The sequence below is a fragment of the Delphinus delphis genome, chromosome 8 (genome assembly GCF_949987515.2).
Source record: "Delphinus delphis chromosome 8, mDelDel1.2, whole genome shotgun sequence".
NCBI classification, from domain to species: Eukaryota; Metazoa; Chordata; class Mammalia; order Artiodactyla; family Delphinidae; genus Delphinus; species Delphinus delphis.
The window spans coordinates 102795364-102811152 of NC_082690.1; the positions used below are offsets into that span (position 1 = coordinate 102795364).

Consider the following 15789-nt stretch of genomic DNA (forward strand, 5'->3'; position numbering starts at 1 on the left):
GACACTCTGGCAGCGGGAGACGGTGAGGACCCCCAAAGAACCATGACTTCTTGTCCTGAAAACAACCTTGCGAAGTGGGGGTTATGATGCTCTATTTACAGATGAGGGAAACAAAAAGGTCCTGAAAGCCCAAATTCAAACCAAGACCATGAAGACCGCACAGCCTCCCTGCGTCCTGCTTGGGCCCTGGTCCTCATGCTGCGTCCTGCTGTGAGCACCGTGAGGGGCACAATGACTTAGTCCGGGCCCTTGGGAAGCGTGCAGCCCATTACCCAACAGAGGGAAGAGCTGGAGGATCCTCCCGTGGGCAGGGGGCTGCGGTGGAGGTGGGCAGGGACAGGGAGGACGAAGCGTGGAGGGATGGTGGCAACGGCCCTCAGATAGAAGAAATGGCTCACAAGGGAAGACGGGTGCAGGGCATTTCAGGCCATGTGAAGGAGGCGCCAAAGTGAAGGCTCTGAAGATGGGCTGGGGAGGGGGGCTCTGGCTGGCTTGGCCTTGTCTCTGAAGCGCTCGGGAGTCATCGGAGGCTTTGAGTAAGGGTGACGAGCCGGAGCCTGCAGACACCTTCAGAGGGACCGACTGAGGCTGTCCTCCCAGAATTGCCATCTGGTCTCAGGGCACTTGAGGGAAGGGAGGACAGTGGAGTTCAGGTGCTGCTTTATACTCTGTCCCAAGTGCTGGGGATCCCGGAGGCATAAGCCAACTCAGCTCGCTGTGGCTGCCACCTCCTCCAGCCGCCTGCCTGGATGCAACCAGCCTTCCTGGCCACCGGGGACTTTGCTGAGTCACTGACAGTGAGCACTCCTACTGGCCTTTCTCCTGCCTGGCCTGGGACCAAGGGCAGCTGCTGTCACCGCAGGACATTGGGGCTGGGAGGAATCACAAAAAGCCTGCTGCACCATCTGGCCAGAAAGGTCCATGGCGCATCCCCAGGTCCAAAAAAATACATAAAAAAAGACAAAAGGAAACATGTTGTTGAACAGCTTGCCTGTGCCCATTTTCGGAAAGTACGTGATCTTACTGGTCACAACCCCCAGTATTTACCAGGGCTGGCTCCGGAGCGGGGATGCCACACATTCCTGCAACAGCACCTCCCCTGGTCCCTTCGCCCCAACTGCCTGACCTCTCTGCTCCTTGACCTTCCCTCCACCCGCCGCTCACCCCCACGGTCATGATCCAGACTCTCTTTCACTGGAACCTTGTCTTCCAGGCCTCTAAACACTGGAGACCAAGGGCTCAGCCTCAGACCTCATCTTCCTGCTGGGAAAGGTCACTCCCTAGGTGAGCTCAGCCAGTCCTGGACTTGAAATGCCTTTCAGCCCTCGTTATCCCCACATACCAACTCTCACTGCATAGCGACCTCCAAGAGACAGGTCAGGCTTTGTTTATTTTGCTTTTTGGTTTTTCGGTTTTTTTGGCCGCACCACGCGGCTTACGGGATCTTAGTTCCCCCACTAGGGATCGAAACTGTGCCGCCTGCAGTGGAAGCACAAAGTCCTAACCACTGGACCACCAGGCAATTCCTAGACAGGTCAGTCTTATCGCATCCAAAGCCAGACAGTTCGCTACCCCCTCAAACTCGCTTCACCCCAGTGTTCTCCATCTCAGTAGATGGCCCCCCATTTACCAGCCCGACCACAGGGTCAACCTTCCCTCCCCTCTCTGCACCCACACCCAACCCAAAATAAAACAATATACCCCGAGTCTAAGCATTTCTCCCACCTGCCCTAGTGTCCTAGAGCTGACCCTCGTCTTTGCTCACGGGGACACCAGCCCTGAGGACCCCCTCCTACCCTGCTCCTTTTTCAGTGCATTCTCCACACAGCAGCCAGAGGGATCTTTTTAAAACATGTCAGACCACATCGCTCCCCTCCTCAAGACCCTATAAGGATCTATATGCTCCGGCCCCATAACTGCTCACCGCATCCTACTCTCACTCCATTCCGTCCCCGGCCTCCTTACCAAGCCTTGAGCACACCAGGCACACACCCACCCCAGGGCCTTTGTATTTGCTCTTCTCTCTCCCAGGGATGTTCTATCCCCAGGCATCTGTGTGCCTTGTCCCCTTACCTATTTGTGTCTCTTCCAATGTCACCTCCACAGAGAGGTCTTCCCTGACTGCCGTGTCTAAAGGAACCCCCTCACTCTTACCCCTTATGCCCCCTTGTTCCTCTCCATGGCATGACCACTACTCATCATCGGATTATATTCATCTATTTTTTGGTTTGCTTCCCCTCCCCCAGCTGCATGGCCTCCACGGAGCACAGGGGCAGGTACTTAGCTTGTTTGTTCTCTGCTGCATCCCCAGTGCCAAGAGCAGTGGCTGGTGCATAATCAATGCTCAGTGAAGAATGAATCTCCACAACAGTAAGAGAAAAGCACACTTGATATCCTCTAAGAGATCAAGGAAATGATGCCACCCATGAAACAAGAAGTGGAAGTTAGGAAACAAGAACAGGCAGTTGTAGGAAGGACCAAATAGTAATTTGGAAATGAAAAGTATAAATTCTGAAATTAAAATTCCCACAGTTTGAAAATCAGAGTCTCAACTGAAGGACTGAAGAGCAGAATGAGTTCAAGTAAAGAGCAGCTCAGTGAGCTGGATGCTGGCGTGGAACTCCTCCCACCAGGAGGAGGTTGATTCTGATGAATTCTGGAATGTGTTTGTGTTTGTAGTGTGCACTTTAAGTATTTGCTCATTCATTCAGTCCACACTTGCTGAGTGCCTCCTAAGTGCCAGGCTTTGCTCCGGGTGAAGGGGATACAGCAGTGAGCAAAACTGACCAGGCCCCCACTTCCAAGGAGCTTACATTCTAGCAGTGGGAAGCCAGACAACAAGGGAATCCATGAGTAAAAGATGAAATGTGCTGGATGGCGGGGAGGGCAACGGGGAGAAGAGAAGCAGGAAAGGAGGCTGGGGAGTGTGAGGTTGGGGGCAGTTAACATTTAAATAGGGGGTCAGAAATGAACTTATTTACAAAACAGAAATAGAGTCACAGATGTAGAAAACAAACCTATGGTTACCAAGGGGGAAAGGGGGTGAGGGATAAAGTGGGACATTGGGGTTGACATATACACACTACTATATCTAAAATAGATAAATAATAAGGACCCACTGTATAGCACAGGGAATTCTATTCAATACTCTGTAATGACCTATATGGGAAAAGAATCTAAAAAAGAGTGGTTATATGTATAACTGATTCACTTTGCTATACAGTAGAAACTAACACAACGTTGTAAATCAACTATACTCCAATAAAATTTTTAAATAAATAAATAGGGGGGTCAGGGAGGGCCTTGCTGAGAATGAGACTTCTTCACAAAGACTTGGATGAAGTGAGCTGTGTGCCTCTCTGGGAGAAAAGGGTTCCTGGAAGAAGGAACAGCAAGTGCAAAGGCCCTGAGGCAGAGACATGGAGCAACAGGAGGCCAGTGGGGCTGGCGTGGATGCAGGAAGGACAGGAGAACAGCTTACAGAGACAGCAGAGGCTGACAGTGAGGGGACTTTGACTTTCACTCTGCGTGAGATGAGGAGGCACTGCTGGGTTTCCTGCACAGCAGTGACACAGTCTGATGGAAGTTGATGAAATAAAAATTCACATCTTAAGGCAAGACAAGAAAAATTTTAACATAGAACTTTTTCTCTGCCCTCTGGCCTCCTCCCTCCCCATGGTGTGCATAGTGCCCCCACGTTCTGTGTGAACCAGACCTCCCCAGTGGCAGAGGCACCTGCTCACCATAAAGATCCAGTTTTCTCCTTCTGGCACCAGCCCTGTAACTCCTTAGAAGAAAACATTCTTTTCTCCATCCTGTAAGGAGTCAAGATGACCCACCACTCACCCTGTATAGCCCAGAACAGACTGGTCAGATGGCCTGGGGAGACACTGGGCCACACCTAATGGAAGTTCTTAGCTTAAATACTTACAACCATATTAAGGTTACTGGCTATATTACTTGTATTCCGTCTATTTATAAGATTACTGTCTCTTGCATTACCCAATGTATGACTGAGCCTCTGATAGAATTAGTGATGATTAGGTGACTTGAAACAATAGACCAAGCATCGAGTTCTGTAAGATCAATGACTGTAACAGTGTAACTCTAGGTATGGGAAGAAGTGACAAGAGGGCACAATTTCCTGGACCATAAAAGACTAATGAGACAGGCAGCCCAGAGGCTCTTGGCTACTGTTAACAGGGCCTAGTCCAGGAATAGCACACTGAGTGGCCTGTCAATGAAATCCTCGCCTGACCTGGGAATGAGCATTCCTAGCGCCATGGGACAAATTGGTCACAGAGCGCCTCCTAAGCCTTGGTCGAAATTAAGTCCCAAAGGGAAGGGATTGTGAAATAAAGAACGTTGCCTACCATCCAGTTCTACAAGAATCCAGTCGTTTGCCACTGCAGTCTCTGACCTACAGTAACCCTAAAAAAAATGCAGGGCAAAGATCAAGATGAAGCACTTTATGCTCTGGGAAAACGTGCAGAACGGGCCTTTGGCTAATGAGCTATTTTCAGGAGAAATTTTTTATGAACTCGGATTCTTGCACCTTCTCACATTTAGAAAAGCATTAACTAAGATGTCTGTTCCTCGTGACTAACGGCAACCGTCTCCTGAGATGTGTGCTCAATTGCAGGTTCCCGCTTTGCCAACATCACGTCTATACTGGCCTCCCCCTTAAACTCTTCAGAACAGTCCTTAGAGCTCTCTCAGAGACTGTCTCCCACGTTATAATCCTCAGTTTGGCTCAAATAAAATTTTCCATTTCTTTCTTCGGTTGACACTGATAAATTTTTTTTGTTAACGAAGTAAGACAGAATCCCTCTATCTGCGTGCGTGTGGAGAATAGATGGCAGAGGCTCAAAGGTGGAGGAAGGGAGACCAGTGAAGAGGCCCTTGCAATGATCCAGGGAAACACGGCAGCAGCTTGGGCCACGGGGGTAGCAGATGGGGAGGGGAGAAGTGGGCATGGCCCAGGCATGGCTTTAAGGTCAAGCCAACAGGACATCCTGGCAAATGGCATATGAAGTATGACAGGGATGGCTCCAGGGTTTTTTCCTGAGCAGCTGGAAAGATGGAGTCCCCGACCGCTGAGACAGGAAAGGCACAGAGAAGCATGTTTACAGGGAGCTCAGCTTTGGCCTCGGTAATTGTGGGACGTCTGTTAGGCCTATTACAAAGTGATTAAAGATAACTGAGGTGATACAAAGTTTATTTAACACTTCACGGATAGACCTAGAGATTATCATACTAAGTGAAGTAAGTCAGACAGAGAAAGAAAATATATGATATCACTCATACGTGGCATCTAATTTTTTTTAATTATACAAATGAACTTATTTACAAAACAGAAAAGACTCACAGATTTCGAAAACAAACTTGTGGTGACCGAAGGGGAAACGTGGTGGGCAGGGGTAGAGATAAATTAGGAGCTTGGGATTAACATACACACACTACTACATATAAAATAGATAACCAGGGCTTCCCTGGTGGCGCAGTGGTTGAGAGTCCGCCTGCCGATGCAGGGGACGCGGGTTCGTGCCCCGGTCCGGGAAGATCCCACATGCCGCGGAGCGGCTGGGCCCGTGAGCCATGGCCGCTGAGCCTGCGCGTCCGGAGCCTGTGCTCCGCAACGGGAGAGGCCACAGCAGTGAGAGGCCCGCGTATTGCAAAAAAATAAAAAAAAAAAAAAAAAAAAATAGATAACCAGCAAGGACCTATTGTATAGCACAGGGAACTCTACTCTATATTCTGTAATAACCTATATGGGAAAAGGAATCTGAAAAAGAATGAGTATATGTATCTGTATAACTGAATCACTATGCTGTACACTTGAAACTAATACAACAATAAACTATAAAATTAACTATAAATCAACTATACTCCAATAAAATTTTTTTTAAATGGTGAATTAGATAAAAATTTCAAAAAAAACCCCACAACACTTCATGAGGTGGACCATCTCCATTCAGACAACTGCAAAATGAGGGAGGGGGAAGGCAGGAAGCTTTACAAAATAAGGAATAAAGAACAGGATGCGAAAAGTAGAAAATATCAGATTGGCTGGGACCACACAGTGAATGGAATGAGGAGCAACAAGGCAATAAGTATAAAGCCCAGGGTTGGCTTGTCGTCTGGGGACCGGCTGACTGCATACACTGCATTTCTGGTCAAGCGGAGCACTTACAGGGGCATGAATGTTACCAAAGTTTTCCTTTGTTGCCATGGCACCCCCAGCAGGAGCAGCTCCATCTGGGGCCTTCTGTATTTCAACAGGCCCCTACGTTTAGGGGGTTGGATTAAAGTCTAGCATTCCAACAAGAGGTCCTTGAAGAGGTGAATTGTCCCAAAGATAGAGGAGAGAGACTGAGGAGAGGACCAAGTACTGAGCCCCGTGACCTCAAGGGTAAGAGTGTGGGGAGAAGAGGAGGAATCAGTCAAAGAGATTGAGAAGCGGGGGAGGGGGAGGAGAGCCGGGCGAGCCCTGGGGCCCAGGGAAGAAGGGTCTTATGAAAAGAGAAGTCTCAGAGGCTGTGATGGCTCAAGTAAGATGAAAATAGAAAGTGGCACTGAACTCGCTGTAGGGACATCATTGGTGACCATGGGGTGACAGGTCAAAAACTTGATGAAGATGAATCCAAAAAAGAATGGGAAGAGAGATTGGAGATGGGTGTCGACAAGCCTTTTATGGAAATGTACAGCAAATAGAAGCAGAAAAAGAGGGTGGCAGCTGAAGAGAGATGCAAGGTTGAAAGTGAGGGGAGCTTTTTTGAGGACTGGAGAGAAAAGCAGCATGTTTGTACATTGATGGGAATTGTCCAGTAGGGAGGGAAAATCAGGTGCCAGGGAGGAAGGGGATCTTGAAAGGGTGGAGAGGTGGGCTGCAGGGCACACAGGGAGGAGCTGGCCACGATGAGAGGGGACGTGTAGGGCATTTACGGTGGCAGGATGGAAGGCAGAATGTTGGGGCACCGAGGCCTGTTGGCTTCGGTGAGAGACTCAGACTGTTGGTTTCTGATGGCTTCTATTTTCTTAGTGAAATAAGGAGAAAAGACATTTATTGAGAGGACAGAAGAGGAGGTGGGAGGTTTGAAGAGAGGAGATGGTATAAAAGAGCTCCTAGTTTGTGTGTTCAAATATAAGGCTAACAGAAATAAAATATGTCACTGCCAAACCACAACAGAAGAAAAATAGAACAAGAAAAAGCAATGGATTCCACAGAAAATAGGAACAAGGAAAAGATTTAAAGGGAAAATATGGTAAAGAAGAAAAAGCATCAAAAGGCCAAACATGACCATAACCACAATAAATGTGAATAGGCTAGAATCACTAGGTAAAAGGCAGAGGCTTTTCATTTGGACTTTACAAAAGGAGATGTTAAGCTTAGTTTGCATTCCAGGCTTATGAAGCAGAACATACAATGACTAAAATAGAGTCTGGAAGTATTCACACCAAATTGTTACCAGTGGTGATCACTGGTTGGTGAGTTTAGGAGAGATCTTTGTTTTCTTTTTACCTTTCAATATGTTTTGAATTTTTTGGAAGGGGCATACATTAATTTTATTATCAGGAGAAAAAAAGTTGTTTTTAAAAACAGCTGAAGCACGTCTTCATGGAACCTTTGTTTGCTGTCCAAACCTGGGTTCCAAAGATGCTCTTAAGAAGGGTCCCTGCCTAACATGAACTGGATGGAATTGAGGCCAGCTGGACAATAACAGAAGGGTGCAGGACAGTGTGAAGAGGGGGGCTCCACTGCCCACTCTGAGCTCCACGGGGAGGCAGGAATAATCAAGGAGAGCTCCCTGGAGGAGGAGGCTCTTGTAGTACATGGAGGATGTGGCCCAAGGGTGAGCCTGGAGATAGCATTCTAGGCTAGGGGCACTGTCTGAGTAAGGGCAGGAGCCCACTGAGCCAGCACAGGGTGCATGTGGGAAGCAGTGGGTGAGTTGGGGTACAGAGGCCAGGGAGGCGAGGAGGTTGTACCTGTGAGCTACATGAATGGGCCAAGGGAAGAGTGGGCAAGACAAAAGGAGCAGTGGGAGGGGAGATATTCTTAAAATAGGTGGGCCTCATGCTCCAAAGCACATGAGAATAAATGGCTGGGTCACCATCACTGCTCCATTGCCCACTCTACCTGCCACACGTCACACACACACTTGAACACACTCATGTACATATATGTGCACATACATCTATACACTCATGCACACACACATGCACACACATTCATGCACCACGTGTGTACACACATCCATGCACTCATGTATACATGCACACACATTTTTTGCCCTTTTGTGGCCTCTGGCCCTTTAGCCTGGAGAATTAACTATTGCAACCACGGGGGGGGGGGGTGTCTCTTGGCTCAGGTCCAATCTTTCTTGACCTTCCCCCCAGCATGCATTGCTTCCCCACCCCCGCCCTGGCCATGGGATACATTGGCTAGCTGCTGCTGAGGGGGTGCCCCCTGGCTTTTAAGCAGGATTTGACAGGAGGGTTTTGCAGTGTGGGAGATGGGTTGCAGGGACAGGAACAGAGGCAGGAAGACCAGGGAAGGGACAGCTGTGGAGACAGAGAGGTGGGGGAGGAGAAGTTAGTAGGGCTTGGCCACTGGAGGGGTTGGGAAGTGAGTAACAGGAAGCATGAAACAAGACACGGAATTTGGGAGTGGATTTGGGGAGGGGGCAGAGACCTTGGGGAAACACTGAACTTGAGGAACCCATGGGGTGTCTGGTGACACTAAAAGCCCCATGAAGGACTCAGGAGGGGGTGACCGCAAAGCGGGGCAGCATCAATGACAGTGGACACGTACAAGCGAGGGGACGTGGGGGGAGGGCTGGGTCACACTGGCTGGGACGCGTGGTGCTTGGATGCCTGCCGGTGACTCAGCCTACACACACACAGAAGTCCTCACGGCGCACGATGTCGTACCAGCCCCCAGATTAAGAGGACCCCGGGCAATGCTTCTCCTGGGTCAGTCCTCTGCACCGGCAGAGCCAGGCCAAGGGGCAGCAGGGATGCTGGGGGCGGTGGCAGCCTCACGGCAACCAGGGCAGAGCCAAGGCCTCCCAGCCCACATGGGGCAGGAGCTGCCGTGCCTTTGAATTTGCACCTCCCTCAGAGCCGGGTTAAACTGACCAAGGAAATGATTACTAACCCCTCTTCCACAGTGTCACCTGGGCACAGTAACTCCAGCCTGGGTGACTTCAGCCTCCGCTTTCCCCACTTCCCCAATTCAGCTTCTCCCAGAGATCCAGGGGCAGCTGCGTCTCTGGGGAGATGCCGGTGGCTTCAGGGTCACACCTCACAGGCTCAGGTCCCCGTCGGAGCCACCCTGAGTGACGGCGGCTGAGCAGGCGCTCGGATACCCGCGGGCCAGGTCTGCGAAGCGGGCGCCACTGTCATGCCCCAGGTGGCCTGGCTGGCGGAGCAGGAGATGCCACGGGGGAGGCAGGCCCCTCACGTCAGCCCCTCTGCCCTGGGCCGGCCTCTGTGAAGTGGGCACCTCCACTGGCCCCCTGGGCAGGCTCCATGGCCTTTTCCGAACTCCCAGACTGAGTGGGCAGCCTGGGCAGGTTCCAGGTTCTCCAGATGGTGGCCCTTGTGGTCCCCACCATGTGGCTCACCACTCAGAATATGCTGGAGAATTCCTCGGCCACCATGCCCAGCCACCGTGGCTGGGCGCCCCTCCTGGACAACAGCACTACCCAGGCCAGTGTCCCCAGGGCCCTGGACCCTGAGGCCCTCCTGGCCGTCTCCATCCCACCGGGTCCCAACCACGAGCCCCACCAGTGTCTCTGCTTCCGCCAACCACAGTGGCAGCTCCTGGCAACTCCTGCAGCCACCGACTGGAGCGAGGCTGCCACGGAGCCACACGTGGATGGCTGGGTCTATGACCGCAGCACCTCCACCAGCGTGGCCAAGGTGAGGGCCTCCCCCATGACCCTCCCCAGGTCCTAGCACCTTAGAGGCCAAAGTCACAGATTACAGTTGGCTGGACTCAAAAATGGCCCAGTCCCAGGAGGGACCCGCCACCCCTGGCCTCCACACTCACAGGTGGCTTCTGGCTCCTCCTCGGCCACATTGCCCTACAGGGGTTGGTGGCAGGAATGAGCCTGCAGACGGACACTGTCCCCAGGCTGTGGAAGAGCAGGTGGTACTAGAGCAGGTCTGATACCCAGGCGGCCCTACTGCTGCAACTCGGGCAGCTCTCTCCACCCAGGAGTCTCAGGGGACTCAGGGGAGAGTCGCTGGGTTCCCAGAGGCAGGATCCAGCAAATGAGGGAGAGCGGGAGAGGCGGCCCATCCCAGCAGGCAGAAGGGGCCTCTCTATGGAACGGGAGGGACGCGGCCTCGGGAAAGCGGGGGGAGGCGCCAGCGTTGCGTGGCTGCTGCCGAGGGGCCAAAGCAAAGGAGGCAGGTGAGGCCAGAGAGGGCTTGATCCTGGACCTATGGGCAGTAGGAAGCCATGGAGGGGCTTAGGCAAGGGGTGACAGCCCCAGAGGTCACCAGGCCGGCCGCCCGGCCCCAGTGCCCAGGGCCTTCCCATCTGGCTCCTCTGCGCCCTCCGCCCCTCCCACCTGGGCTATCCAGCCTCCTGAGCTCAGATCCTCTTCCTCTCCCACCAGGGGGACCTGATGTGTGACTCCGAGGCCCGGAAGCCCACGGCCCAGTCCATCTACCTGGACGGGATCCTGGTGGGAGCTGCTGTGTGCCGCCAAGCCTCTAACAAGTGAGGCCCCCTTTCCCCTCACTGTCCCTGTGCTCCCAGACTCCTGGCCCTGACTGGCCCTGAACTGGCCTCTTGCAGCCGGCCTGGGGAGAAAACTCCGCTTGCAGTGGAAATACCTGCTCCCGGGTCTCACTCTGACACCCTCCAGCTGTGCCGCTGAGCAAAGCTCAGCCCCTCTCCGGGCCTCGGTTTCACTGACCCTCCTCTGCGGCCGTGAAAGGTCATTGCCCTCATCAAACGTTCACTGCTAAAACCTGCTCAGCAACGTGCCTGCCTTCCGCTGCTGCTTGGCTGCCCCTGCTGACAGGGAGCTCACCCCCTGCCCAGCGCCTTCACTCCTGCCTGGGCCGCGGGGGCGCTGCCCACGAGCCCTCCCTCCACGGTCGCAGAATGTGGGTCTGGCCCTGAGAGGCACTTTAGCACCGCTATGCTCAGCGGGCGAGCGTAGGGTGGGCACACCATGGACCCGGCCGCCCTCCCCGTGCGTGTGCCGCACGTTTGGACTCGGGCTGGTGCTGACCTGGAGCTACTTTCCGACGGCCATGTGGGGCACGGCAGCCGCTTTCCTCCACACCTTCACCGTGTACCGCCTCTTCCGCTTCCTGGTGGCCTTCGCCGTGGCGGGCGTCACGATGAACACCGGCACTCCCCATAGGTCCCCCGACCCGGGCCGTGCAGGGGAGGCTCGTGCAGCCTCCCAGGCTGACCCACTTGTCTCCTTGCAGTGACGGAGTGGACATCGGCGCAAGCCCGTGCCTTGGCAATGACTTTGAAAGCCCTGGGCTTCAGCTTGGGCCCGGTCCTGATGGCCGCAGTGGCCTACGGCGTGCGCGACTGGGCGCTGCTGCGGCTGGCGGGCTCTGCCCCCTTCTTCCTCTGCTTCGTGTACCCCTGGTGGGTGCTACCCTTCCCCCTCCTCGGAGGAGATAACTGCCCACCCTCCCCCCGGGGCGCAGAGGGCCGGGGTGCAGGAGGCCGGAGGGGAGCCACGGGAGCCTGGTACAGCCACAGCTCACCCACTCAACCCAGGGCTTCTTCCCCTGCTCCTCCCACGAGTCTCCACTCCCTCCGCCTTCTTTCCCATCACCTGTCGGCCCTTTCCCCTCTCCGGTCATCGCCTGCCTTGGCAAGTGTGCCTCGAGGCACGTTTTCTGAGCCCCTCCTTCGTGCCAGGCATGGCAGGACTAGGCCAGATGGGGGATGGGCTGCAAAGATCCAGCACACACACACACACACACACACCCCCACTCCCAAAACACAGCCACAGTCAGCCTTACGTACTGACATTATTGCTAGAGGACAAGGACCACAACCCAATTGTCAGAGGGGGCCCTAGTTCCTCCACACAGGGCTGACACATGGGAGGCTAGGAAATGTCTGCACTGACCTGAAATGAATCCGGCATGGCCCTGACCAAGCTCCTGGCACACAGCAGGTGCACAGTAAATATTTGTTGGATGGATGGAGAGATAGATATATAGATAGACAGGCAGACAGATAGATGAGTGCATGGTTGGGTGGATGGATGGGTGGATGGGTGGATGGATGGATGGATGAATAGGTGGGTGGATGGATGGATGGCCCTTCAGGGTAGGGCTGAGCCTCGCTCATCACATATATACAGGCCCAGCACCTGGTAGTCGCTTGGCCATTGCAGCCACCGCAGAAAGGAGCACAGCAGAGGCCCAGTGGAGGACAGGGCACCTGCACCCGCACTGCGAGGAAGGCTGGCTCCACAAATCTCTCCCAGCCCAACAGCCTGGAGCAGAAAAGTTCTTAATCTGGAGCCTTTAGCAACTAATTTGCAGTCACTTGCCAGCGCAGGAGGCAATCACATCTCACGCAGCGGCTCCGGGACGGGGCACTCGTACCTGACAGGTGGCCTTCTGGGATGGCAGACTGACCCCCATAACAAGAGGGTGAAGGGCAAATGTCAGTGATGCAGAGTCCAGGGCACCCCTCCCGGCTCTCTGATGCTGAGGCTGACTCGCGGGGCTGAGCCCCACTTTCCTTGGCAGACAGGCCCACACAGGTGCTATGTGCCCACGTGTATTCATTACTCCACTACTTCATCACGTCAACAAATTGCACTGAGAACCACCATGGCGGGGGGACTGGCTGGTGCCGGGGTGACAGCGATGAGCAGCACGGACAGGGTCACTGCCCACGTGGAGCTCGCAGGAAATCCCCTGCATCACAGCATCACAAACCACGCTTGGGGTTTGACGCATCAGTGGGGGATGTGGACCCATCTGAGGATGGGACCCCCTGGCCCCGCAGCTCCCACCAGCTCCTCTGCCTCTCTTCCAACCCAATTTCTCTTCGTGAGAAGCGTCTGCACACACAAACCCACTCCAATGACCCTGCCGCCCTCGCTCTGCTCCCCTCACTCGGCCCCTGCCCAAAAGGGCACCGATGCTCTCTCTCCGGGGATCTCACCTGTGCCCACTGCTCTCCCTCCAAACACTGCAGGCCCCCAACCCCCTCCCCTGTCCTGCCGCTCCCCGGCCTCCAGCCACCCGCGTGATGTCCCCATTACCAGTGTCTCGGCATCACAAACGTAGCATCTCCTTACCCCTGCTCCTCCCAGGGCCTCCCCAACGTTGATGGCGAGACCCCACCCACAGGTACTGGAGTACCTGACACCTGACACCTCCCTCTCCCTCACGGTTGCCGCACCCCAAGTCCAGTAGGTCACAGGGTCTTGCCAACTCTACCTCTAATGTGCGCTTGAGTCCCTGCTCTGCAAACCCCCAAGGATCTCAGGGACCCGGTGGCTGTGGAGCAGACGGCCCTGCCCTGGCTGCTGCTGGGGGCGGGGTGCGGGGGGCAACGTGTCTGGCTGGGGGACCTGAGTCTGGAGGCAGGAGCCTGTGCACAGTGGTGGGCACGGAGGGGGCTCCGAGGCCTGGATGGTGCAGGGGATCTGGGCTTGATGTTGAGGGGGTGGGAGACAGGTTAGTGTTAGGCCCACCCTGAGCCTGGGCCCTGCCACGGGGAGGGGGCACTGGGATGCCTGAGGCTGGCTGGCACTCAAGACGCGGCGACTGTCACCGGGCATGGGCGAAAGGGCCAAAAGTGAGGCAAGGGCAGTGGGCCGGTCACCTGCAAGGGGTGCTGGAGGTGAGGGGCATTGGTGACTGATGGGTGCAGTTGGACGGGGCTGGTGATGTCAGGACCAAGGACCCTGCTGCAGGCCTGAGCCCCTCCCCTGGTGGGTGTGGACCTGTTTGCAGGGAGGGGCACCTGGGGAGGGGCCAGCTCAGGCAGGAAGGTGTGGCCATGGGGATAAACAGAAGGGCCGTGTGACATAGGGGAGGGCTGGACAGCGGGGGACCCTGGTGGGCTCGCAGGACTGCGGTCCTGGAGCCATTGAGGGCGTCCTTGCTGCACGCAGGCCCACCAGCCCTGGGTCCCGGGCGAGGCCGGGGAAGGGCCAGGGGGTTGGGAAGGAGGCAGGAAGCAAGATCAGGGGCCCCCAACCCCAGCCCAAGAGAGGGAGGAGGGAGGAGGGAGAAAGGGTGGCCTGCAGGGGAAGGAGGGTGCCAGAGGGCGCGGCTTCCGCAGCCCCAGAGCCCTGTGCTGCCTCCCACGACCTCAGCCACCCTGAGCCTCGGCTGCCAGTGAGGCCACTCCTCTGGGCAGAAGGGGACGGGCAGGCTGGAGAGGGGCCTGCGGGAGCTACAGAGGGTGGCTGTCGTCAACGGGAGAGGGCAGTGCGGGACGCACTGACCATCGAGGTGAGGCGGGGCTGGGCCTTCCCCCTTGAATCTCTCTTTCACGTGGTCTCAGGGCTGCCCAGGTGCATCCCGACCCAGCCTGACCCACGGCGCCTCTCTGGGCTGAGCAGGGCCGGGCCAGAGTGAGAGGCCAAAGCCACAGGTAGGCAGTGCGGCCCCTCACAGGTGCATCTGTGCAGGCAGGATGACCGCAGTGGGCCTGGGCCAGACGGCAGCCCGAGGGGGAGCCATCCTGGGGCCTCTGCTGCGGCTGCTGGGTGTACACGGTGCCTCCCTACCCCTGCTGGTGTACGGGGCGGTGCCAGTGCCGAGCGGCCTGGCTGCACTGCTGCTGCCCGAGACCCCGAGCCTGCCACTGCGCGACACTATCCCATATGTGTGGAGCCAGGGAGTGGGCCATCCCCTCCACCCTCCGGAGAACCCCAGAAGAGGGCAGGCCTGGCAGCCACCCCTACTGCTGGACAGAGGGAGAAGCAGAGGCCCAGAGAGGGATAGGACTGGCCCAGAGTCACACAGCACATTTTTGGGAGATTGGAGACCAAGGGCTGGGTCTCCCGGCTGACAGTATGGACTTTGTCCCCTACCCTTCATTCCACCATTTGAGACCTAAATGCCCTAGCTACCCCCCAGCTCCACCTCGGGAGAGATCAAGGGGAAGGGAGGGTGTAGGACTTTGTGAGAGGGAGAGCTGAGGGTGTGACGGCTGTGCTGCAGGTCCTCACGGGCCCCAGACTCTACTACTAAAGCCCCTAGACGTCTATCAAGGCTGTCACTGTGCACCCATCCCCCACGATGTGCTCAGGGAGCTCAGTCCTGGGCCCCTGAGAGCAGGGCAGCAGTATCTCCTAAGTCTTCAGGACGGACACATGTCAGGGGTCAGGCGTGACTTGCAACCCCTCCGTGCCTCTCCTGAACAGGGCAGTAAAGAAGGCAACACACAGCACCCAGGGGCGTCCTGTTCTGAAATCCACACGACTTTAGGCCTCCTGGGAAGCCTGCGATGGGATGGCAGGAGGAGGCTCTTCTCTGCAGAAGGAGAGCAAAGGCCTCGGTTTCCGGAGGGCCGGGGGGCTGCCCCTCCAGCCGAGCCCAGCCTCTCACTATCTAAGGAGCCGCCCTGAACACAGAAGGGGCCAAGGAAGGTGTGATTGGCAGGACGCTGCCCGGTACACCATCACCCGACCTTCTCTCAAGGCTGCTGAGAGAGGAGCAGGGGCACAACCCGACCCGACCCTATGCTTCCTCGCCCCTCACCAGCCCTGAGCTCACAGGCTGACGTCAGCCACGCTCAAAACCTCCCCAGCTTCTCACACC

The 15789-nt window shown here is 55.6% G+C and overlaps 1 protein-coding gene across 1 annotated transcript; it reads left to right on the top strand.

Moving 5' to 3' along the window:
• The first annotated feature begins 9534 nt into the window (after nt 1–9534).
• Nucleotides 9535–15456, top strand: SLC22A12 (solute carrier family 22 member 12). The gene is given in 6 exon segments (XM_060019721.1): nt 9535–9927; nt 10632–10735; nt 11232–11407; nt 11461–11629; nt 14659–14853; nt 15393–15456. Coding segments are annotated over 6 exon segments (1101 nt in total).
• The last annotated feature ends 333 nt before the right edge of the window (nt 15457–15789 follow it).